At 39.9% G+C, this 24,356-nt stretch overlaps 1 protein-coding gene across 1 annotated transcript in view; it reads left to right on the forward strand.

The window, feature by feature from the left end:
* Positions 1-22,396, forward strand: part of MAL (mal, T cell differentiation protein) — a 47,858-nt gene extending 25,462 nt beyond the window's left edge. Inside the window, exons 2-4 of the mRNA XM_072634692.1 lie at positions 14,214-14,381; positions 17,313-17,456; positions 21,152-22,396. Coding sequence (XP_072490793.1) covers positions 14,214-14,381; positions 17,313-17,456; positions 21,152-21,226 — 387 coding nt within the window. The 3' untranslated portion in view covers positions 21,227-22,396. The remainder of the gene's footprint in view (positions 1-14,213; positions 14,382-17,312; positions 17,457-21,151) is intronic.
* The last annotated feature ends 1,960 nt before the right edge of the window (positions 22,397-24,356 follow it).

Genomic DNA, 24,356 nt, shown 5'->3' on the forward strand with positions numbered 1-24,356 from the left:
ATAAATGAGTCCATCTCTGCTAGGAAAAATTAGACTGAAATTTACGTATGCTTACAAAATAAGTCATTCCTACATGCAGTTACTCAGCTCTTATGAATTAAGTGGATGCTAATTCAAACAAGTGACTACGCAAATATATACACACTTCAATACACATATATTGGGAATTTTGCTTCTAGCTTCTTCCTGTTCAGGGAACACCACCCACCTGAACATACACACACACACACACACACACACACACACACACGTACGCATGCACACACATGCTTATTTTCATTTCTTAACTAGAAACCTATTATGTCCAGAAAGCAGAAAATCTGATTATAGGTCATAGGATTTTGTTGATCCTGCAATTTGGATACTCTGTTCTCCAGTTCAACTGAGAATGCCTTTTTTAGCATTGACTTCCAAAACACTAGGGAATGCTTTCTTGGTGATCCAAGAATTTGTTGACATTGTAATGTACCTTCCCAGAGAAGCTGGCCAAAAGCTGGAAACAGGTGACTGAATTCTAATTCCATTACAGGCATAGGCTTACCAGCAAACACCCCATTGGTGTGTTCTTAACATCAATCCCGAGCTGTTGTAGCAAAGTACTTTCACATACAAATGTGATAATGTGTGTGAAAGTCTTCTGATAAATTGCAAAGAAATGTGAAAGCAAAAAGGTCATTTTTATTGTATCTAACTTTACTTCCTACTAGGGCATCCACAAGGGGACTGCATCTAAGCTACACAGCATTAACTTTGTGGTTATACTTTTTGGGGGGTACTTTTTTATTTTAAATTTAAATACAAAATAAGAAAAAAGAAACAAACTTCAATATTAAAACTTAAATAAAAAATAAGAAAAAAAACATTGCCAGGTACACAAAGGACTCACAATATAAAGAGAAGCAGATTCAAAATAGAAAGCAATAAATTTCCCTTTCAAGAAAACATATATAATAAATACTACAGTGCTCAGAGTGTTCAGAACTGTCCAGCTTTCTCTGCTTCCTTGTACGTTTTATTTTGTTCTCTGCGGTATACTTTTCACTTTGTTCTTTTTTTACCCCTATCCTTCCCTGAAGGAGGATATAATTAAGTGGGTATATACTTATATACTGTGTGTATACGCATACGTGAACATGTGAGTGTATATGTGTGTATATGCATACATGGGTGTATATAGACATATGCATACATTCAAACAAATGGATGTATATAGATATGCATGCATATACCTACATACAAATATACATATACCTAGATATCTACAGTCCTACACATAGACATTCATATGCATCTATGTAAGACCATGCTATACTTGTTTCTGCTTTGTTTTTCTGAGGGTGTATAACATTTTCCTTCATAAGTCCAAGTCTTTCTATGTTTTTCCAAATCCACCAACTCATCATTTCCTACACCACAGCAATATTCCCACTTTATACTGTCTGGTTATTTTAAATAGCCTAAAACAATATTGATTAATATGGCTGACATATAGTGTTGTAGTTTCCTTGTTTTTCTCTTTTGATTAAATCTATTTTAACTTTAACTTTGTCTGAGATCACAATTACTATCCCTGCTTTTTTCCCTAATAAATTCTGCTCCTGATCTTTATTTTATGTTTGTGCTTTCTTCTTATTTCCTATCCTTCCCGCCTTCTCTACTTTACTCCTACCCCTCCTTCCTTCCTTTACCTTTCCCTCCTATTACTTAATCTGCCCCCCGTCCAAGGAGCCCTCCCTTATTCTTCCCTGTTCCTAACCCTTTCCCCTTGTCTTCTTGTTTCTATCTGAATTTAGAAGACTTTTACACCCTTCTAGGTATACATATATTGTTCCCTCTTTAACCCTTTCCCAATAACAGTAGGGTTCCAGAACTACCAACCCTCATCCTCCATTTAATTCCTCTGTATCAATTCTTCTCCCACCTCATTTGTTTAGCCTTTGATGTTTACCTTATTTTTCTCTTGGATCTTTTATGACAAATTTTCTATTAAGTTCAGGTCTTTTTGCAATAAAATCTTGAAAGTCTGACAATTCATTAAATGTCCATTTTTTTTTCATTCAGGATAATGCTCAACTTTGCTGGATATTATATTATCAGCCACAATTCCAGTTCTTTTGCTCTTTGACATACAGTGTCCTAAGACCAGTGGTCTTTCAGTCTAGCTGCTGCTAGGTCTTGTGTGATTCTAATTGTGTCTCTACTACATTTGAATTGTTTTTGTTTGTTTCTCATAATATTTTCTCATTGAGCTGGGGGCTTCAGAATTTAGTTATAGGCTTTCCTAGTAGGATCTCTTTCAGTTCATGGTTTTTTCCTATTTCTATTTTCCCCTCTTGTTCTAACACTTCAGGACAATTTTCTTTAATAATTTCGTGTATTATTGTATCAAAATTCTTTTTTTCATCATAGTTCAAAATTCTTTTTTTCATCATAGTTTCAGGTATCTGATTATTCTTATGTTTTGTCTTGTTGATCTGTTCTCCAGATCAGTTATTTTTCTTATATGTTTCACATTCACTTCTCTTTTTTCATTCTTTAGACTTTGTTTTTATTATTTCTTGGTGTCATGACTTTATTGGCTTCTCCTTTTAAAATCTTTTTAAAGTTCTCTGAATTCTCTTTGGGCAGGTAATTTGACATTACTCTTTGGAGTAGGAGAGGCTTTTTTTGCTTCATTATGCTTCTCTGAAGATGAACTTGGTCTTTTCTATTCCCATAATAATTTTCTGTAGTTGGATTCTTTCTCCTTAAACTGTTCTTTTTTTTATTTGTTGCAGTTTATTGTTGTAATCACCTCTAGTCCTGGGGTATGGGAGAATGGTACCACTGGCCTCAGATCCTCTTTTAATTCTCCCCTCTGACCTGGAACTGAGACCAAGAACTCCACACTCCTGTAAGTGATCATAGCCAGGGTCATCCACTATCCTCTGCTTCTGCACCCACCTGGCAGGTGCTGACTCCATCTTGCCCAGGACCACATCTCAGCAGCACAACTGGGCCCAGTGTTCCCTATCAGCAATCCCCTCAATCTTCCCCTGCTCAGACACCCAACCCTCCACACTGTCCAAGAGATGGAAAATTCCTGTGGCCACCTTCCAACCCAGCTAGCCCCAGGACTCACTGCTTGCTGTTTCAACAGAGATAGCCTGGAGGTATTTACACTTCATGGGGACCAAACCTCAATCCTGGAATTCTTTTTCCATTCTTCTCCAGTTGTCCCAGGAGGATTACTGTTGGCACTTACTTTGTCTTGTTTGTGAGAGAAATCTGGAGAGCTTGGAATTTTCTGACCTACTCCACCATCTTCCCAGAATCCTCTTGTGGCTGTACTTTATTGGATCCATGATCTATGTATCCAAGAAATCTTTTCTACCCTTCCTTCTTTATACTCTCTTGGTGATCTCATCAGTTCTAAGTGCTGATCCTAGACCTCTGCAACATTTAATACTATTGATCACCCTCCCTTCCTGGATACTTTTACCTCAATGTGACATTATTCTCTTCTGGTTGAATTCAGTGGCTTCCAGTGGCTCTTTCAGATCTAAATCTATGATCATCCTTCCTGTCGTATTGCTACATCTCACTCTCCTTTGATGAATCATCAGTGGACCCCAGTTCTCTGTCATACTTTCTTGTCTTCTATATATACTCTCTCATTGTTCTTATCAATCCCCATGGATTAGACTATCATTTCTATGTGGATAGTTCCAAAATCTAAATGTGCAGCTCTCTCTCTCTCTCTCTCTCTCTCTCTCTCTCTTTCTCTCTCTCTCTCTCTCTCTCTCTCTCTCTCTCTCTCTCTCTCTCTCTCTCTCTCCCCCCCCCTCTTCTCCTCTCTCTCCCCCTCCCCCTCTCTTCCTCTCTCTTCCCTCCTCCCCTCCCTCTGTCCCTCTCTGTCTCTTTTTCCTTCTCTCTATCTCTGTCTCTCTCTGCCTCTCTGTCCCTCTCTGTCTTTGTCTCTGTCTTTCTTTTTCTGTGTGTCTCTCTATCTCTCATCCTATCTCTTCATCTGCATACTTAACATTTTCACTTGGATGTTCTATTAAGCATCTCAAACTCAACATGTGCAAAACAGAACACTTTCTCTTTCACCTTCAACTCATCATTCCTTTCATTTCCTTGTTTCTGTCAAAGACACTGCCACTCATCCAATCACCACAGCTTTGCGCATCTGGAATATTCTACCTCCTTACTCCTACCTCTTGGAAGGGCTGTCACCCTTAAAGATTTATCTCAGATGTCACTTCCTTCAAGAGGCCTTTCCTAATTTTGCCAGATAGCATCCCCTATTACTGTGTATCTAGTTTGTATAGCTCTTCATCTGTGAACATGTTTCTACATAGGATATAAGCACCTTGATAACAGAGACTGGTTCATTTATGTCTTTCTGTTCCTAGAACTTAGCATAGCACTTGGTTCCCATTGTTGTTCAGGCATTCTTCAGTCGTGTCAGACTCTTCATCACCCCATTTGGGGTTTCCTTGGCAAAGATTCTAAAGTGGTTTGCCATTCCTTCTCCAGCTCACTTTACAGATGAAGAAACTGAGTCAAATAGGGTTAAGTGACTTGCCCAGGATCACACAATTACTAAGTGTCTGAGGCCAGATCTGACTCAGGAAGATTCATCTTCCTGACTACAAGGTGGCTGCTCTGTCCACTGTGCCGCCTAGCTGCACTCTGGTTCCTAGTGAGAGCTTAATAAATGCGTGGTTGATTGATCTCATCGATGTAGACACTCTCTCCAACAATACATATTATAGTCTATCCCTACTTGCCCATTCTGTGAGGGTCTTATCTAGGTTCTCCCAGAAATCCTCCACTTTGAGGTCCATTCCCCATACTTAGAGGCCTTCCTCCAGAACCTTTAGCATTACACATATGCGGGCTGGTCATTGTGTATATTTTGTTCTGTTGTGTGCTATATTCTTGGCCATTGTGTATATTTTGTTCTGTTGTGTGCTCTATTCTTGGCCATTGTGTACATCTTGCATATCTTGACCAGTCTGTCTTTGTGTCCAGTTGTACATATCCCTGATGATATCTTTCATGATTTTGCATAATTTTTTTTAACCAGACCTGTGATGTCACTGATACAGAGAGCATTTGTTTAAGGAAGTTTCCTCTACCAATGCACTTTATCTGTTATTTAATCTTAAGTCTTAGACTAGGGTGTTGAGGGATGAAATAACTTAGTGAAGATCAAAGGTAGGACTTGAACCCAGGTCTTCTTACCTCTTGTCCAAAACACCATGCAGTTTTTCTTCACAACTTTTCACTAGACGTGTGTTAGTACTATTCACAACCCCATTCTATATTTTCTCATTCACCTTGGGGTGACCTGCAACTTTAGTTTTTCAGAGAAGAATCAATGAGTTATGGCTATACAACATCACTGGAAGAATATTATTATCATGTATGTAATGTAAAAACTTCTGCATAACTCTAATGAAGAGGAAATATCCCAATGACATCAGCTCTGAGTGGCAGAAGATATTAAGACCAATTCATTCAAATAATCCATTCTTTCCCTAAAGTAGCTGTCAATGTAATTTCAAATAGTTCAAGTTTCTTAACCTATGAATATATGGATCAATGAATAACGTACTTATTAAGTACTTAGTATGTACAAAGCACCCATGGAAGTAGTAGCTGAACAGGAGTATTAGGAAATAAATGAACTTAGAATCAGTCAAGTTCATGGATGACTTCTTACTTTTCATGAGTTCTAGAGTGTATGGATGCAAAAGAACAATTGGAAAGAATTTGAAGCCACATAGCAGATCCAAAAAGGATTGAAATGCAACAGAATAAATGTCATCACACAAAGATCAGTAGAACAAGCAGTACTTCATGGTGGGCTGTTCATGGTTTATGATAATCTCTCCTTTGTACTCAGCACTTGACACAGTGCCTGGCCCATAGTTGTTGTTTCAACTGTGTCCAGCTCTTCATGACCCCATTTGGGGTTTTCTTGGCAAAGATCCTGGAGTGGTTTACCATTTCCTTCTCCAACTCATTTTACAGATGAGGAAACTGAGGCAAACAGGGGTAAGTGACTTGTCCAGGGTCACACAGGTAGTAAATGTCTGAGACTGTTGACAAATACTTGTTGATTTGATTTTACTTTACCTTAGAGACAGCCTAATACAAGGGAGAGGACCCTGGATTTGGCATCAGGAGACCTGTGTTTAAATCCTAGCTCTATCACTTTCTAGGTATAGGACCTTGAGAAAGTCACTTAACTTTGCTGACCTCCATTTTCCTGCCTGTGAAATTATGTGTTTGTGGTCTATGATGTCCAAGGTCCTTTCAAGCTTTAAATCCTATGAACCTATAATTCTACCCCAAAATCACCACACCTAAATGAGCCATAAGATGTACAAAGCTGGGTGGGAACCTAATCCTAAATGAATGCTTTATTCATTAAGTAAATTTCTAGGGGTTACACCCAAGGGAGTTCAACTATTCATTGTGTGGACTATTAGAACCATGCTGTCTTGGGTCTTTTCTCATAGTGTTCTTGTACTGAGTGATGTTTGCTTTAGAAAGGGACCTGTTTGCAAGCAGGATGCAACTGTTTGCCTTGTCACATCAGCTATGGAGAATTGAGCTAGAAGTGATTGGGCTTTTCTTAAAGACAGAATGGAACGATAACTTCAACAAGGCTAGTCAGAACACTGAAAATGCATTGCCTTACTTAATGAGAAGCAGGTTGGCAGAGCAACTCTCTGAGTCTGGAAGACCTGAGTTCAAGTTCCAGCTCTGATACATATTGCTGCATAAACCTGGGCAAATCATTTAATCTCCCAGCATCCCCAAGACAACTCTCCAAAATTATGAATTGCAGGGCAGCGCCAACATGGTGGAGTAAAAGCAGGGACTCGCTTGAGCTCTCCTCCTTTTGAGGGGTTTGCCTTCAAAACACCTGTTAAAAAATGACTAAATAAATTCTAGCGTAGCAGAACCCACAAAAAGACAGAGTGAAATAAATTTCCAGCCCAAGACAGCCCAGATGGTTAACAGAGAAGGTCTGTTACACTGGGCTAGGAGAGGAGCTAGGAGTCCAACGTGGGCCTTGCCAGCACAGACTGGACTCCAGTAAACCCAGAACAGGCCTCACAGGACTGAATCACTGGCAACTGAGGCAGTTTCCAAACTTTTGAACTTACAAATGCCAAAGGCAACTTAGAAGATCAGTGGGAAAAGTCTGTTGGACCTGGGTGAGAGAGGAACACAGACCAGCCCTGGCCCCACCACAGTCCCCAGGTAGTGGTGGTAGCAGCAGCTATTTCCAGAACCCTCAGCCCACAGACAGTAAGGGGATCAAACAACTAATCAGAAAGAGATTACAGGGATCTCTTTGCTGGCACTGAGGCAGGATTCTGTTGCTTTGCCCATATTCAGATCCGAGTCACAATCCTGGGTGGCAGTCTTGGGGTGAGGAAGAGGACTAGCATAGCAGAGCTTGTGGCAGCAGTGGAGAGGGAACCCTCCTCACAGTTCCAGGACAGAAAACAGTGCTTGTGGTCATTCAGTGACCTGAGCACAGGCCAAGAGAGGAGTAAACACCTTTCCTTAGATCATACCATCTTGAAAGAACTGAAAACTTACGGGTCCCTAGAAGTATCTCTGAAAACAGATGCACAAAACTTCTGAAGCTTGGGACAGTGCACTGGAAGTGGAAACCTACCCTTACCTTACAAAGAGCTAAAAAGTCAAGTAATTGGCTGAGAAAATGAGCAAACAGTGGGGAAAAAAACTCAGACTATAGAATCTTACTTTGGTGACAAGGAAGATCAAAACATGCAATCAGAAAAAGACAACAAAATCAAAGTTCCTACATCCAAAGCTTCCAAGGAAAAATATGAATTAGTCTTAGGCCATGGAAGAGTTCATAAAGGATTTTGAAAATCAAGTAAGAGAAGTAGAGGAAAAATTAGAAAGAGAAATGAGAGTGATGCGAGAAAATCATGAAAAATGAGTCAACAGCTTGGTAAAGGAGATATTAAAAATACTGAAGATAATACCTTAAAAAAGAGAATAGGGCATATGGCAAGGGAGGTCCAAAAAGCCAATGAGGAGAAGAATGCCTTAAAAAGCAGAATGGGCCAAATGGAAAAGGAAGTCTAGACTCTCGCTGAAGAAAATAATTCCTTAAAAATTAGAATAGAGCAAATGGAAGCTAATGACTCTAAGAGAAATCAAGAAATTATAAAATAAAACCAAAAGAATGAAAAAATAGGGAAACAATGTAAAATTTCTCATTGGAAAAACAACTGAACTGGAAAATAGATCCAGGAGAGATAATTTAAAAATTATTGGACTACCTGAAAGCCATGATCAAAAAAATAGTCTAGACATCATCTTTTAAGAAATTGTCAGGGGGCAGAGCCAAGATGGCAGACTAGAAAGACACACTTACGCAGGGTCTCCCCACACAGCCCATAAAATACCTGTAGAGAGGGACTCTCAAAAAATTCTGGAGCAGCAGAAGTGGAGAACTACAAAGTGGAGGAGATTTCCAGCCCAGGGTGACCTGAAAGGCCCATGGGAAACACTGGTTACGCTGGACATGGAGCAAAGCATGGAGCCCAGCCCAGCCTTGGCTGCGCGGCATGGTGCAATGAGACTCTGGTAGGAGGACACTTCAGGGGCAAAATCTCCAGTCACAGCAGTGGCTCCTCAGATCCCTCAACCCTCAGGCACCAAAGGTCAGTGACAGGGTTTTATCAGCTGGCCAGGAAGTGAGAAGGTCATTCCCATACCTCCGGCAGCAGGCAGCAGCCACAGAGGCTGCACAGCAGCCGGTACAGATCACTCCATTGTTGGAGCGTAAAAACCCCTGGGGGTACTGAAAAGTTGAGTCTTACCTCAGCCCTGTGTAGACGCCCTGACGCAGCTGTTCTTTGTCTCGCACTGAATGGCATCCCTGCCCCCACAGCTTGACTGAATCCCAGCCCCCTAGTGCTGGCTTGGTGGGACTGGAGGCCAGGTAGCTGTGGAGAGGATACTCTGCTAAGATTCTGGGCATGAAAATCTTTCCCTGCACCCAGACCAGTACACACTTGATTGTGCCACCTTGGAAGAACTGAGATTTTACAGATTCCCAGAGTATACCCTACTCTTGACAAAGGACCCAAAAGTCAAGTAACTGGTTGGGAAAATGCTCCAAAAAAGGGGAAAAAAATAAGACCATAGAAGGTTACTTTCTTGGTGAACAGATATCTCCTCCCATCCTTTCAGATGAGGAAGAACAATGCTTACCATCAGGGAAAGACATAAACGTCAAGGCTTCTGTATCCCAAACATCCAAAATAAATATTCAATGGGCTCAGGCCATGGAAGAGCTCAAAAAGGATTTTGAAAATCAAGTAAGAGAGGTGGAGGAAAAACTGGGAAGAGAAATGAGAGAGATGCAAGAAAAGCATGAAAAGTGAGTCAACACCTTGCCAAAGGAAACCCAAAAAAATGCTGAAGAAAATAACACCTTGAAAAATAGGCTAACTCAATTGGAAAAAGAGGTTCAAGAAGCCAATGAGGAGAAGAATACTTAAAAAGCAGAATTAGCCAAATGGAAAAGGAGGTTCAAAAGCTCACTGAAGAAAATAGTTCTTTCAAAATTAGAATGGAACTGATGGAGGCTAACGACTTTATGAGAAACCAAGAAATCACAAAACAAAACCAAAAGAATAAAAAAATGGAAGACAATGTGAAATATCTCATTGGAAACACAACTGACCTGGAAAATAGATTCAGGAGAGACAATTTAAAAATTATGGGACTTGATCAAAAAAAAGAGCCTAGACATCATCTTTCATGAAATTATCAAGGAAAACTGCCCTGATATTCTAGAACCAGGGGGCAAAATAAATATTGAAAGAATCCACTGATCACCTCTGGAAAGAGATCCAAAAAGAGAAACTCCTAGGAACATTGTGGCCAAATTCCAGAGTTCCCAGGTCAAGGAGAAAATATTGCAAGCAGCTAGAAAGAAACAATTCAAGTATTGTGGAAATATAGTCAGGATAACACAAGATCTAGCAGCTTCTACATTAAGGGATCAAAGGGCATGGAATATGATATTCCAGAAGTCAGAGGAACTAGGACTAAAACCAAGAATCACCTACCCAGCAAAACTGAGTATAATACTTCAGGGGGAAAAAATGGTCTTTCAATGAAATCGAGGACTTTCAAGCATTCTTGATGAAAAGATCAGAGCTGAAAAGAAAATTTGACCTTCAAACACAAGAATGAAGAGAAGCATGAAAAGGCAAACAGCAAAGAGAAGTCATAAGGGACTTACTAAAATTGAACTGTTTACATTTCTACATGGAAAGACAATATTTGTAACTCTTGAAACTTTTTTCAGTATCTGGGTGGTTGGTGGGATTACACACACACACACACACACACACACACACAGAGCACAGAGTGAATTGAATAGGATGGGATCATCTCTTTAAAAAAATGAAATTAAGCAATGAGAGAGAAATATATTGGGAGGAGAAAGGAGAAATGGAATGAGGCAAATTATCTCTCATAAAAGAGGCAAACAAAAGACTTTTCAGTGGAGGGAAAAAGAGGGGAGGTGAGAGAAAAAACATGAAGCTTACTCTCATCACATTCGACTAAAGGAAGGAATAAAATGCACACTCATTTTGGTATGAAAACCTAGCTTACAATACAGGAAAGTGGGGGAGAAGGGGATAAGCAGGGTGGGGGGAATGATGGAAGGGAGGGCAGTGGGAGGAGGGAGCAATTTGAAGTCAACACTCTTGGGGAGGGACAGGATCAAAAGAGAGAATAGAAGCAATGGGGGGCAGGATAGGATGGAGGGAAATGTAGTTAGTCTTACACAACACGACTATTATGGAAGTCATTTACAAAACTACACAGATATGGCCTATATTGAATTGCTTGCCTTCCCAAAGGGAGTGGGTGGGGAGGGAGGGATGAAGAGAAGTTGGAAGTCAAAGTTTTAGGAACGACTGTTGAGTATTGTTCTTGCAAATAGACAATAAGAAATACAGGTAATGGGGTATAGAAAGTTATCTTGCCCTACAGGACAAAAGGGAAGATGGGGATAAGGGAAGGGAGGGATGTTAGAAGAGAGGGCAGATTGGTGATAGGGGCAATTAGAATGCTTGGCATTTTGGGGTGGGGGGAGGGGAGAAAGGGGAGAAAATTTGGAACCCAAAATTTTGTGAAAATGAATGTTAAAAGTTAAATAAATAAATTTTTTAAAAAAAGAAAAAGAAATTGTCAAGGAAAATTGCCCTGATATTCTAGAACTAGGGAGTAAAACAGAAATTGAATGGATCCACTGATCACCTCTTGAAAGAAATCCCAAAAGAAAAACTCCCAGGAATATTATAGTCAAATTCCAGAGTTCCAAGGTGAAGGAGAAAATATTGCAAGCAGTCAGAAAGAAACAATTTGAGTATTGGGGAAACACCATCAGGATAACACAAGATCTAGCAGCTTCTACATTAAGACACTGAAGGGCTTGAAATATGATATTCCAGAAGTCAAAGGAGTTAGGATTAAAACCAAGAATCACCTATCCATCAAAACTGAGTATAATAAACGAGGGGGGAAATAATTGACCTTCAATGACATAGAGAAATTTAATGCTTTCTTGAGAAGCCAGAGCTGAATAGAAATTTGACTTTCAAATACAAGACTCAAGAGAAGCATGAAAAGGTAAACAGGAAAGAGAAATCATAAGGGACTCATTGAAGTTGAACTGTTTATATTCCTCCCTGGAAAGATGATATTTGTTACTCATGAAACCTATATGAAAGAATGATACCTAAAAAATAAAATTAAGGGGTGAGAGAGGAATGTACTGGAAGAAGGAGAAAGGGAGAAGTAGAATGGGGTAAATTATCTCACATAAAAGAAGTAAAAAAAAGGTTTGATAGAGGAGGGGAAAGGGGGGATGTAAGAGGGAATGAGTGAATCTTATTTTCATTGGATTTGGCTTAAGGAGGGAATAACATACACAGTCAATTGGGTGAGGAAATTTATCTTACCCTATAAGAAGGTAGGAGGGAATGGAATAAGAGAGAGGGGAGTAATAGAAGGCAGGGCAGATTGGGGGAGGGGTTAATCAGAAGCAAGCACTTTTGAGGAGGGACAGGGTCAAAAGAGAACAGAATAAACAGGGGACAAGATAGAATGAAGGGAAATATAGTTAAACTTTCACAACATGACTATTGTGGAAGCATTTTGCATGACTACACATGTATAACCTATATCAAATTGCTTGCCCTCTTAATGAGGGTGGGAGGGAAGGAAGGAAGGGAGAGAATTGGGAACTCTTAAAGTCTTAAAAAAAATGTTAAAAATAGTTTTTACATGCAACTGGGAAATAAGATACACAGGCAAAGTGGTATGGAAATCGCATACCCTAGAGAAAAATAGAAGGGTAAGGGTGGTGGTGATGGAAGGGAGACAGATTGGAGGAAGGGGTAATCAAAATGCACAATGTCATGGAGTGGAGGAGGAGAGAGATGGGAAGAATATTTGGAACTCAAAATCCTGTGGAAATGAAAGGGTTTTTTTTAAAGTTTATATTTTAACCAGGCATATATTCAATCCAACTAATATTTTCTTCCCTCTTCATATTTAGATACTTTCATCCTAAACCATGAAGACCACAGCTGCCTGCTGGTCTAAATGGAATATCTCTTTAGAGTTTCTCTTCAATCCCCAAAAGAATTTTCTACATTCCACAGCATGCCAAAATAGGTGGAATTAATCTTTTTTCTGTGCTTCATATAATCTATTCAAGTCAACAGCTATCTATTAAGTGCTACTATGGGTAAAACATAATCCTAGTACTGAAATCTCCTTGGTGTAGACTGTGGCACCAAATTCCTAATTCTTAGCCAGTAGCTCTTTTTTTTTTTTTAATTTTATACTCTCAAAGGAAAAACATAAACACTTGCTTCACAGACTTATAGAATAATACAATTAGGTGGATTCAAAACAGGCTCAATGATCAGACCCCGAAAGCAGAGATTCACAATGGATCAGTGACTGAAAAATTCTCTAGAAAAGAGTTCCAGGGGATCTGTCCTTGGTCCTGTGTTCTTCAGCATTTTCATCAGGGGAGTGAAGCAGTCAGGCTATAAGTATTGATGTTTACCATGAGTCATGCAAAATCAGTTTGGCATAGAGGATAGAGAGCTGGCCTCAAAGACAGGAAGACCTGGGTTCAAGTCTCACTTCACACACACACACACACACACACACACACACACACACTGGTTGTTGTCCTTCATTCTTGAAGAGGACCAAAATGACATCACTGTATTGGAGTCAAGGCTCACTGTGACTGATAAGACAAACAGGAGCTGGGAAAGCTCTGCCACAGGTTGGGCACAAATACTCTACATAAGCATTTGGAGTGGAGATGTCTCTGAATTTATGCATCTCCCATTTCTTTCAAGCTACTGCAATTCTGCTTGACTCATAGACATAGAGCACAGCACCTCCTCTGCTAAGGGCACACCATGCTGAGTGGTCCTGTGCCAGTATCTCCCATGTCATGCAATCAATTCCAATGTACAACTATCCTTGCCCTCAGGGAACTTATGTTCTATCAGGGGAGACAAAGGGAGGGAAAGAATGAATGCCAGAAGTGATAACTAACACAGATTCCAGTCATCCAGAAGAGGCATAAAGCTTTATCCTCACTTCCAGCTGGGCAATGAAAGCAGAGCAGGGAGATAGCATTTGAACTGAACCCTGGGAGATGGGTAAGAACTGGATACTGGCACAGCTAGAAGGAAAGGGCTTTCCAGCAACCTCCTTGAGTGTTTCACTCAGAAAAGTTTCACTTGCAGAATAAATGTTGATCTGCTTTGCTAGAAAGATTTTCCTCACAGGAGTTCTCTATATCAATGAAATCACAGGATTGGCCTCTAGGAGGAGCCAGGGAAGTCCCAATAAACTGATAATACCAGAGAATAAGGAAAACAAAGATAAGACAAGCAATTTATGTTGCAAGAAATTGGGGGGAGGGGGGAATAAAATATTTTAAGTAAGAACTTCTTCCAAAAGGAAGTTCTTTGCCTCCCTTCAAACCCACAAGACTCAAAATCCTTCCATTCCTACTAGTTCTGAGTTCCTAAATCCTTCAAATGCCTCTGCCCAATTTACAGCCTGCAATGTGACCCTTTCTTTCCTCCTGGTTTCCCTGGCAGATATTTGGAGGTTTGGTTTGGATTCTGGTGGCCTCTTCCAGAGTACCATTTCCGCTGGTTCAGGGCTGGGTCATGTTTGTGTCGGTGTTCTGCTTCGTAGCTACAACCATCTTGCTCTTCCTCTACTTTGTTGGCGCTCATGGTGGAGATGCTTCCTGGATACCCTTGGTGAGTCAAATTCCTTTTTTACTTGCACATATTCATATTCATATACATGTTCATATTGCTGCTGGGAGGAGGCTGCCAGTAGACACCACCTTTTAGGGAAGCTTGCCTTCCTGGGGTACTTGACTGACTGATTCTACCACAGCTTACATTTCTCAAAGATCTATAGTTCCGTTAGGCTGGGTGATTCCAATGCTAAAGCATAGGAGCATTGGAAGGGACCTCAGAGATGATGTGGTCCAGGGGTTCTTAACCTGGGGTAACAAACTTGTTTTTGTAAATATTTTGACAATTATATTTCAATATAGTGGGTTTCTTTTTGTAATCCTAAGCATTTTATTTTCTGAATTTAAAAAGCATGGTTCTGAGAAAGGGTCCATAGGTCTCACCAGACTGCCAAAGAGACTATGACACCAAAAAGGTTAAAAGTCATAGGTCCTGGAGTCTGACTCCCTTATTTTACAATCCAGAGAAATGGAGTGACATGGTCCTGGTTATGTAGGATGTCAGTGGTAGAGCCAGTGCTCAAAACCAGGTCATCTGACTCTAAGTCCTGTGTTCTTTCTACTATCCTATATTATCAATCAGGAAGTATCTATTAAATGCCTACACTGTGCTAGGTGCTGGGAATTCAGAGGCAAAGATTAAATGCTTCCTGCTCTCAAGGTGCTTACATTCTATCTGAGAAGACAATCTTTTTGCAGCTTCATAGTTTGTCTTTGAGAGATGGCTATGACTGAAAATGTTCTCCAAATTTAGTTCAGCAAATCCTTATATGAAAGGTCAGTATATGATCTTTCAGTATATGACTGATGCTCAGAGCACTTCTAGTTGCATGAGAAGTCATTAGAACTTGTGCACCTCTGGCCCAGTCTCCCAAAAACCCAGATAAAACACCAAGGTAAAACATCAAAAGGGACTTTGGTGGAAAAACATTGCATGTAGTTGTTCTGAATCATTAAACCACAGAAATTCTATCTGGCCCTGCTAATATTTACCTCTTCAGAGTCCTCCTAACTCACTTTACCTCTTTTTGCTTCTGCCACATATAACTAGGATAAGATAATACTTTTAGAGCATTTTCCTAAATACACAAATGACAACTAGGATAAGATAATACTTTTAGAGCACTTACCTAAACACACAAATGATGACCAATTTAAAGCAAAATAAGGAGAAGAATATTGCCTCTAATTCTCAGTTTTCTCATCTTTTAAAAGGCAATATTAGTCTTTCCTACCCCTCACTGGATGATCATGAATCTCAAAAGAGAAGGGGAAAAAAATCTGCTACTATAAAGCAATGAGCATACAGTACTGTTGTTCCCATCGCATTTAATCCTGCTGTCTTGAACCCTAGGCACTGCACCAGTGCAGGTGACTTTTATGCTATACCCTGGTAAGCACACTTCAGTGAAAGTGTTCCAGGGTACTCACAGGACCTGAGTTCTAATCTTGATTCTGTCACTTACTACCTATGTGACCTTGGGCAAGCAACTTAACCTCTCTGGGACTCTTTCTTTAAAATGAGGAGAATGACCTCACACCCAGCCAATCTGCAAAGAGAATAGTTAGTATTAGAGGGGTTGTACAGAGATAGGCACACTAATACATTGTTGGTGGAACTGTGAATTGGTAATCATTCTGGTAAGCAATTTGGAATTATGCAAAGGGAGTAACTAGAGAATGACCAGAGATGACCAAAGATTCCACTTCTAGGCACAAACCCCAAGGAGGTCTTTGACAAAAAGAAAAACTCCTTAAGCAAAGTAAATGTTCTTCTATGGAAAATAGCTAAGCAAATTATGGTATATGAACCATATTGCTATTATTATTAATTATTATTGCGATTAAAATTACTGTGCTCTAAGAAACAATGAACGTAAGTATAGACGCACTTGAAAAGATTTACATGAAACTGATGCAAAGTAAAATATACATATATATATATGTATATGCAATGACTACAACAATGTAAATCCAATCTCAGACACTTAGTAATTGTGTGACACTGGGCAAGTCACTTAACCCCTACTTGCCTCAGTTCCTCAACTATAAAATGGGGATACCCTGAAGAAGGAAATGGCAAACCACTCTAGTATCTTTGTCCAAAAAAAAAAACAACCAATAAGCAAACCAAGGACTTGGGTCACCAGCCACAATATTCACAGATATCGTTTGTGAAGGCCTAGAAGAGTTGCGATTATAACCCATCAGTGAAGTCATGGGTCCTTGAAGGTTTTTGAAAGTAATTCTTTCCTTTGAATGGCTTGACTACTTTTCCTTTCAATGGTCTCCAAAGTGGACAATACTGCACCCTGGGAGGCACTGGACTGCTGGGGAGTGGGGATGGCTCACAGGATAATAGCCTCAGGTGCAATTTGGGGGGTATTGAATAGAAATAAGGGGGTGGTGGAGGCATATGGAAAGAAGAGAAGAAAAATTTGAAAAACAGTTTGTACATGTTTCGTCTGTTGTATAACAGAGTTAACGTCATAGCGAGTATATTATTTTCCAAATAAATACACAAAATGCAAGTTATAACTCATCAGTGGTTAAGTGAACTGACAAGTCTTAACAAACAAGTGTTAGAAGTCCAGCATGCATTGGCAGGAATACGTACATGGAATGAGTTGTTTATTGTATGATGCTATATGACACAATATTGCATCATCAAAATTTCAGTGCAGGAAAAAGCCCCCAAATTTACAATTAATTATTCCATTTAAGATGCATCATTTGAAAAAAATAGTTTTTTTGAAATGATGCAAATTTTTTTTAAAACCATTTAAGGGTTAAATAAAGTAGATTTCCAGGGGGATGCTGAGTAATTTTATTTTTTTTTGAAAAAGGGACAGTAGGTCAAATAAGTTTGGAACCCTCCGCTTTATCCAGTCTTTTGTGTTTTTTGCTTTCCTCCACCGTGACCTTCCAGGACGTGTCCTATCACTTGATCGCTGCTCTCTTTTACCTGAGTGCTTCCGTGCTTGAATCTTATGCCACAATTGCATTGAAGGATATAGTTACTTTTGGAGTTAATGGAACCTATAGAATTTACCAAGAAAACATCTCTGCAGTGGTAAGTTCATTCATTCAACAAGCATTTCTTTATCGCCTGCTATGTTCAAGATGCTAGACTCTAATGATACAAAGACACCCCCTCGTTCCCCCCAAAAATAGTCTCTACCCTCAAGGAGTTTACATCCTATGGGGAAATGAGAACATAGAAAGTAAATACAAAGTAATTTAATTTGATTGTGGTAGAGGGTCCTAACCCTGTTTTCTAAGTCACAGACCCCTTTATCAATTTGAAGCCTGTGGACTCCTTCTCAGAATCATTATATTTTTAAATGCATAGAATACTTAGAGGTACAAAGGGAAGTCAAAGATTAGTGAAAATAAAGATGTAGTTGTTTTCATGTCCAAAATTCACAGGCCCCTCAGATTAAGAACCCCTGGATTGAGGAATGAAAGGAACCTATTACCTCTGGAGGCAACCCATTCTACATTCTAATGGCCCTCATTATTAGGAAGTTTTCCCTTATATCAAGCAAACTAGCCTACCCTAGAATTTCCACCCATTCATCTCTCCTAGTTCACCCTCTGAGAACAAGCATAGCATGTCTAATCCCTCTTCCATACAACAGCTTTGAAATATTTGATCTTTGCTTTCCTATTTACCCAAGTCTTCCCATTCCCAGTTCCCTCAGCTTATCCTCATCTGACATGGACTCAAGACCTTTCGTCATCCTGAGGTCTCTTCAGGCCCATCAATGTCCTTGCTAAATACAGTATTCAAAACTGAAAACCACGTTCCAGATGAAGTCTGACTAGGGCAATCATATAATAGGCCTCTCACTTTCACAGCCCTGGATGTTCTGCTCCTAACGTAGGCTTTTCTAGCTGACATATTACCTTACTGATTTCTGTTGAGCCTGCAGTTCTCCATCAGTCAGTCATCCAAATTAGTACTCACATTTTTTAGATGAAGAAAATGAGATTGAGAGAGAAAATGACTTATTCAAGGTCAGCCAGGTAAAGTCAGGATTGAAATCTAGGTTTTCTGATGATAGATCTAGAATTAACAAAAAACCTGGTCACCTTTTCTATTGTCTCCAAGGAGTCTGTGACACACTTGGGCAGCATTCACAGGACCCATTTCTCATCCTGCTCCATGTCTCCACCCCATTTAGGAAGTTAATAAACGTATTTTGATAGTGTAGCTCTCTGAAACCTCATTTGGTTTCTTCCAAGCCCACTGGTTTCGTAGAAAATACTTAAAGGTTCCTGGATGAGTTATTTTAAATGACTGTTATTGGCTAACTTTGGTTACTCATTATTTTCCTCCAATGAAAACCAGAATATTTTTACGGCTGTGATTCCATCTCTGGAACGGGGAGGGCAGAGATAGGATACAGATTATGGTGTGTAGGCGTGTCTGAAAGTCCCTGAAGGACACAGAGGGAATAAATAACTTGCCTGGGCTAGAATTTTCTGACCCTATGTCCTTAAGTCACTAAACCAGTTTTTGAAATTCCATTTAGAAAGCCAGTAAGGTTTCAGTGCCTCACCTGCCAAACTAGTGCTTGAGAATAAAACTGGGCAGGCCAAGCTGAAGGAGTAGGATGATGGGAGAAGGTAGGCCCCTCCAAGTTCTACTTTGAACTGGGCAGAGCTTACCTCTATTTTACTCCTTCCCTTTCCCTCCTTTGGACCCAACAAGTCGCCAAGGAGTACTCGCTATCATTGACTTCTCCTCACTTTTATTTTGCCCAACAAAGTTTGCCTGTCCTGTGATTTATTCCCTCCATCATAATCTCCATTTGATAATAATGGGCCAAATATAATAGGAATAAGGGAGTAAAGGGGAAAGAAGCATGTATTAATTTCATACTTTGTGCCAAACACTATGCTAAATGCTTTACAGATATTATCTCATTTGATCTCACAACTACCCACCTGGGAGAGGTAGGTGCTAGTATTATCCCCACTTTACAGTTGAGAAAATTGAGACAGTCAGAGGTTATGTGACTTGCCTTAGGTCATACAGCTAAAGTGTCTTGAAGCTAGATAAACTCAGGTCTTCCTGAATCTGGGTCCAGTGCTCTATCCACTGTGCCACCTAGCCAATATTCATGGATGTGTGCCCCTCACAGATGGGTATTTCTGTGTTCCTTCTGTGTTTCCAAAAAACCAAAACAAACAAAAAATACCAGCTCATGTAATCGTAAAAGGAGCTAGAAGAGACCAGAGAGATCATTAAGTTAATCAAAAAGCCTCTGCAAACCGTAAATCACTTTACTATGTAACTTTGCAAAAAAATGTACGCAAATAAAATGTTATGGATTATACTGGTCATTATGTACATACTAGGTTTATAGGAGTGGAAGGTGGTTATAGAGGGAAAGTAGTAACAGAGCAGGGAGAGATATGGGAAGGTCTAGTATAGAAGGTGGCCCCACAACTACTATGTCACAGGTGACTAAATGAGTAGACAGTTGTCACTTATGTTCCAGCAGGTTGTTCTGGACATTCCAAAGAGACTGGGGAGGGTTCTCCCCAAAAGCAAACTCTTCAGGTGGAAACTTGTATAGGCTCAGCTCAGATCCAAGCAAGACTCAGAGGAATCCCTCCTCATCCCTTGCTTCCATGAGAAACTGAGAGATACTCTACAAAGTGTCGAGAGGATAAAGAGGGAGAAGAGGCCCAAATACAAATAAAGTTAACCAGAAATGTCAACAGAACCCATGTGTGTATTAATTACAATCATTGGAGAAAAAATCCCAACACAGCAATGAAATGTGACAAGTTCCCAGACAAACTCAGAAGGAAATAGGGAGTCAATAAAATTAAATATTTAAAATGCAATTAAAATTGAATGCAGTTAAAATTACCATGATATAGTTGAATTTTCAAGTTTCAATTATTTACTGTGTATTTTTCAGTCATTCAATCTTTTTCAGTTGTGGCCTTCTCTTTATGACCCTATTTGGGGTTTTCTTGGCAAAGATACTGGACTGGTTTGACATTGCCTTTTCTGGCTCGTTTTACAGATGAGGAAACTGAGGCAAATAGGGTTAAGTGATTTTTCCAGGGTCACACAGCTAACAAGTGTCTGAGGCCAGATTTGAATTCAAGAAAATGAGTCTTTCTGACTTTAGGCCTGGAACTTTATCTACTGCATCACTGTATCTACTCCATATTTAGATTATATTTACTGAGAGATGTTAAGTGTATAATAATACTAACACTTTGAAATAGAAATATGTATAATGGTTTGGAGGAGAGAGAGCCCTGGACTAAGGAGCCAAAAAACCTGGGTTCTTAATCCCTGCTCTGGCACTTAATGACTATATGACCTCAGGTCAGTTCCCTTTTCTTTTTCTGGACCTCAGTTTCTTCCTGTGTTAAGTGAGGAGATTGGACTAAATAAAATCTTAGGTCCCTTTCCAGTTCTCCTTGTATCTTTATTTATACCAGGTATATACAAATACATACACACACACACACGCATGCACCATAGTGACTGAAGTCAGTGCCAATGGGGTATTTGTCTTAATGAGGGGAAAAGGCTTATAATGGATGGTGGAGGGGACCTGTTCTTAGGGGTTTGTGCTTGTACCTCTCTTTCGTGGTTTGGTCTGTGATCTATAATGTTAATTGTTAATAGGCTTGAACATAATTAAACACAGAGTAAAGCAAAGAATAACTCTTGATCTGTATCTTGTCCTTTCATACCATGTACTCATCATTGCACTTTTATTTTGCTTACAGGTATTTGCCTATGTTGCCACTCTGATATACGTGATCCATGCGACATTTTCTTTATTCAGATGGAAGTCATCATAAAGTCCTGTGAAAGTTTACCCCAAAATTCAGGTGTTAACTGATTGGCCATCCTCCCAGGACTTTTAAAAAGTCAGGGATGTTCAAATGGATCTCTGTTCTCTTGTACAAAGTAGGGGGCTGGGGTGGAAACCTGTTTCTTGTTGGTGTTTGTCTTTACTGTCTCACATAACTAATGGCATACAGGGAGTCAGGGGCTTGCTGTGTTTACTCCCAAGTATTGGTTGCTTTTTCTCATCATCATTTCTTGTTTGTAAAGGGCTGAACTCTGGGAAAGGTAGATGACAATATGAGACTCCTGAGACCCTTTTGTTGGATCTCAAGAACTACGAAAGACATTTCCCCATGGCCATTTTTGATCTCACTATCCCATGCATGGTTTAAGACCCTTAGGGGATCTTGCATGTCCTAGGGATTGAGTTCTCCCAAGGAACTCTTTCTGAAACCAACAGCAGAAAATGATATATCAGCCTTGGAAGGGGAGATTAGCCATGAAACAACATAGGTGTTATTTCCTAGACTACACAAGACATACCAGAGATACAGCCTCTACATTCTTTAGTATCACTTCTTTATGAAACCAATTTTCTTGTAAAATTCTCCAACTTCAACCAAGACTTCAAACTATGGTTTATATGAAATCCCATGGTTGCAATTGAATGGTGCCTCCCTCAACCCAGTAAAGTTCAAGTTCAGATAGCAAATATGTGTATTGGTATCATCCTGTGCCTCTCAGAGGAGTAGGATTCTAGGTAATTTTTTATGGTATCCCAATGAGCATCTCCACAGAATGCTGTTAGTCTTTGGCCAATAACAGCTTTTCAATTTTGTTTTTGCTTGCCAATATCACTTCTCTACTTCCTCTGTGATTTTTAAAATGCCACCACTATCCATTAGTCAACCAAAAAATACTTGTGGAGTGGCCTCCACTGTTGGCAGTCATCTTTATGTGGTTTCAGAGTCCACCCAACAGCTCCTTTATTACAAGGCAAAATGAATTTTGCTGTCCAACTAAAGTATCCTTGAAATCAGGAAAAAATTATCCCAGATGGTTATTTTGATTGCTTGTTTAAAAAAAAAAACTCTCAGAAACTGTCTTTAGAGAGTGGGCCATGTATTTTGTTCAATAGATTTTCAAATATCAGTGACAACAATAAACTCTATTTTCAACAACTTGCTTGGATCATTCAGAGCATAAAAGGATTCAGACTCCAAGGTTCTGCTTATCAGGTGACAGACACCCCTTTCATGTTGTTATAAGGTGTTTTATGGGAAAGAGAAAAGAGATTGTTCAGAAATTCATAAGTCTATTGGAAGCCTGATACATACAGTTGAGCAAGAGGCTTCTGGGTCCCATCCCCCACACCCACACTCCCTAATATACATACTCCTCTTACCTCATGGTCTGAGATCTCTTCACAGTTCCCAAAGCCCTTTCACCCACATCTCTGTGGATCCTCATAATAACTCTGATAGGAATTACTGTACCCATTTGACACATGAGAAATAGTGCTTGGAAAAGATGAAGGGATTTGTCCATGATGCCACAACTGATAAGGAGAAGAGCCAATATTGGAGCCCGAGGTTCTCAACGTGTAGGCCAGTTGTGTTGCCTCCTACTCTGCTTGTGATATAAATGACAATGATTGATATTTATATGACACTTTAAAATACGTATAGTCTTTTATATACACCATCTCATTGGAGCCTCACTACTGCCTTGTAAGGCAGGTATGCTCGGCATTGTTCACCACCTTACAGCGGAGGAAACTAAGGCTCTGAGATTAGTTGATTAATTGATTAGTTCCAGTTCATACAAATAGTAAGGGTCTGAGAGGGGAATGGGAACCTAGGTCTTCTCAATGCCAAACCCACCATACTATCCACTATCCCATCTTTGATATATAGCAGGGGACTTTACTTCTTAGAAGAGTGTTTTGTGGCTTCCCTTTCAACACCAGCATTTATATGGAATTTTATCGTAGCTATGTTGGAACAGTGCAAAGAGCACCGGTTCTGGAGTCCAAGAATCTAATGCTTACTACTTGTGGGAACTGGCATAAATCAGTTCATTCCTTGAATCTCAGTTTCACATGTGAAATGATGGGACTAAACGATACAATCTGAGGTTACTTTCAGCTAGAGATCTGTAATCCTATGAACTATATACAGCAGGGTTCAGACAGCAACCACCCTGCTGTCCTCCCATGGCATCCATTAATAGCGGTCAGTGTTTAATGTCTGCGTTCATGGCAGGGAGGGTGGAATTTTATGGCATTAAAAATATGTGCATTTTTCAAAATAATATTAAAAATTATCCCTCCTTGGATGTCACAAACACTCATGCTATATCCTAAGTAATTGCAGATCTTTTCTCCTCCTAGTTCCCATGCTGGTTGCTTCCCTACACATAAAGAGATTAGAAAGGAACTGCTCTTGGTGTGACGTGAGGCTTTAGAAATTTCCTTTGGTCAAAAATATAGACAACACACCCTCACCACAGAGTCTGAACTTCTCAAAAGAAGTTACTCTTTTAGGTTAAGGCCTTAAGGGACCATAGGATTATAGATTTAGAGCTGGAGAGGACCTCACAGAATATCTAAACCAACCCTTTTCTTTTACAGCTTAGGAAACTAAGATGGAGTGATTTGTTTGAGGTCACATAGGCAATAAGTTGCAGAGGCAAGACTGAATACAGGTCCTCTGATTCTAAATATAGTCTCGCATCTAATACACCATGTTGCACAGAAAGGTAGCTTATATTAGCCTCACAGTCACCTAGAAGTGGTTCTGAATGAATGGGAAACAGCTGGAAAAGGTAAGCCCTAACAGACAGATGGAGGATTCCTCGAAAGGGTGATAATCATTAGGTAAGCCCTTTCCCACGGGAGACTAAGAACACAGGAAACCTAGAACAAATTTCAATGATCTTGCCTAGAGCTGTCCTTGAGGGCCTGTGTTGGGAGGTGGAGAGAGAGTTTGTCTTCCTAAATGAAGCCTGGGACAAAGCCCTGGTTGCTCAGGAGAGTTCTACTGGTGATGCTGCGATGGTTCTGACATCCTGCCCTTGTGGACATTTCCAGTGCTAGTATTGGAAGGAGCCTTAGAGATCTTTATGTCCAACCCCCTCATT

The sequence above is a fragment of the Notamacropus eugenii genome, chromosome 1 (assembly GCF_028372415.1).
Source record: "Notamacropus eugenii isolate mMacEug1 chromosome 1, mMacEug1.pri_v2, whole genome shotgun sequence".
Taxonomy (NCBI): Eukaryota; Metazoa; Chordata; class Mammalia; order Diprotodontia; family Macropodidae; genus Notamacropus; species Notamacropus eugenii.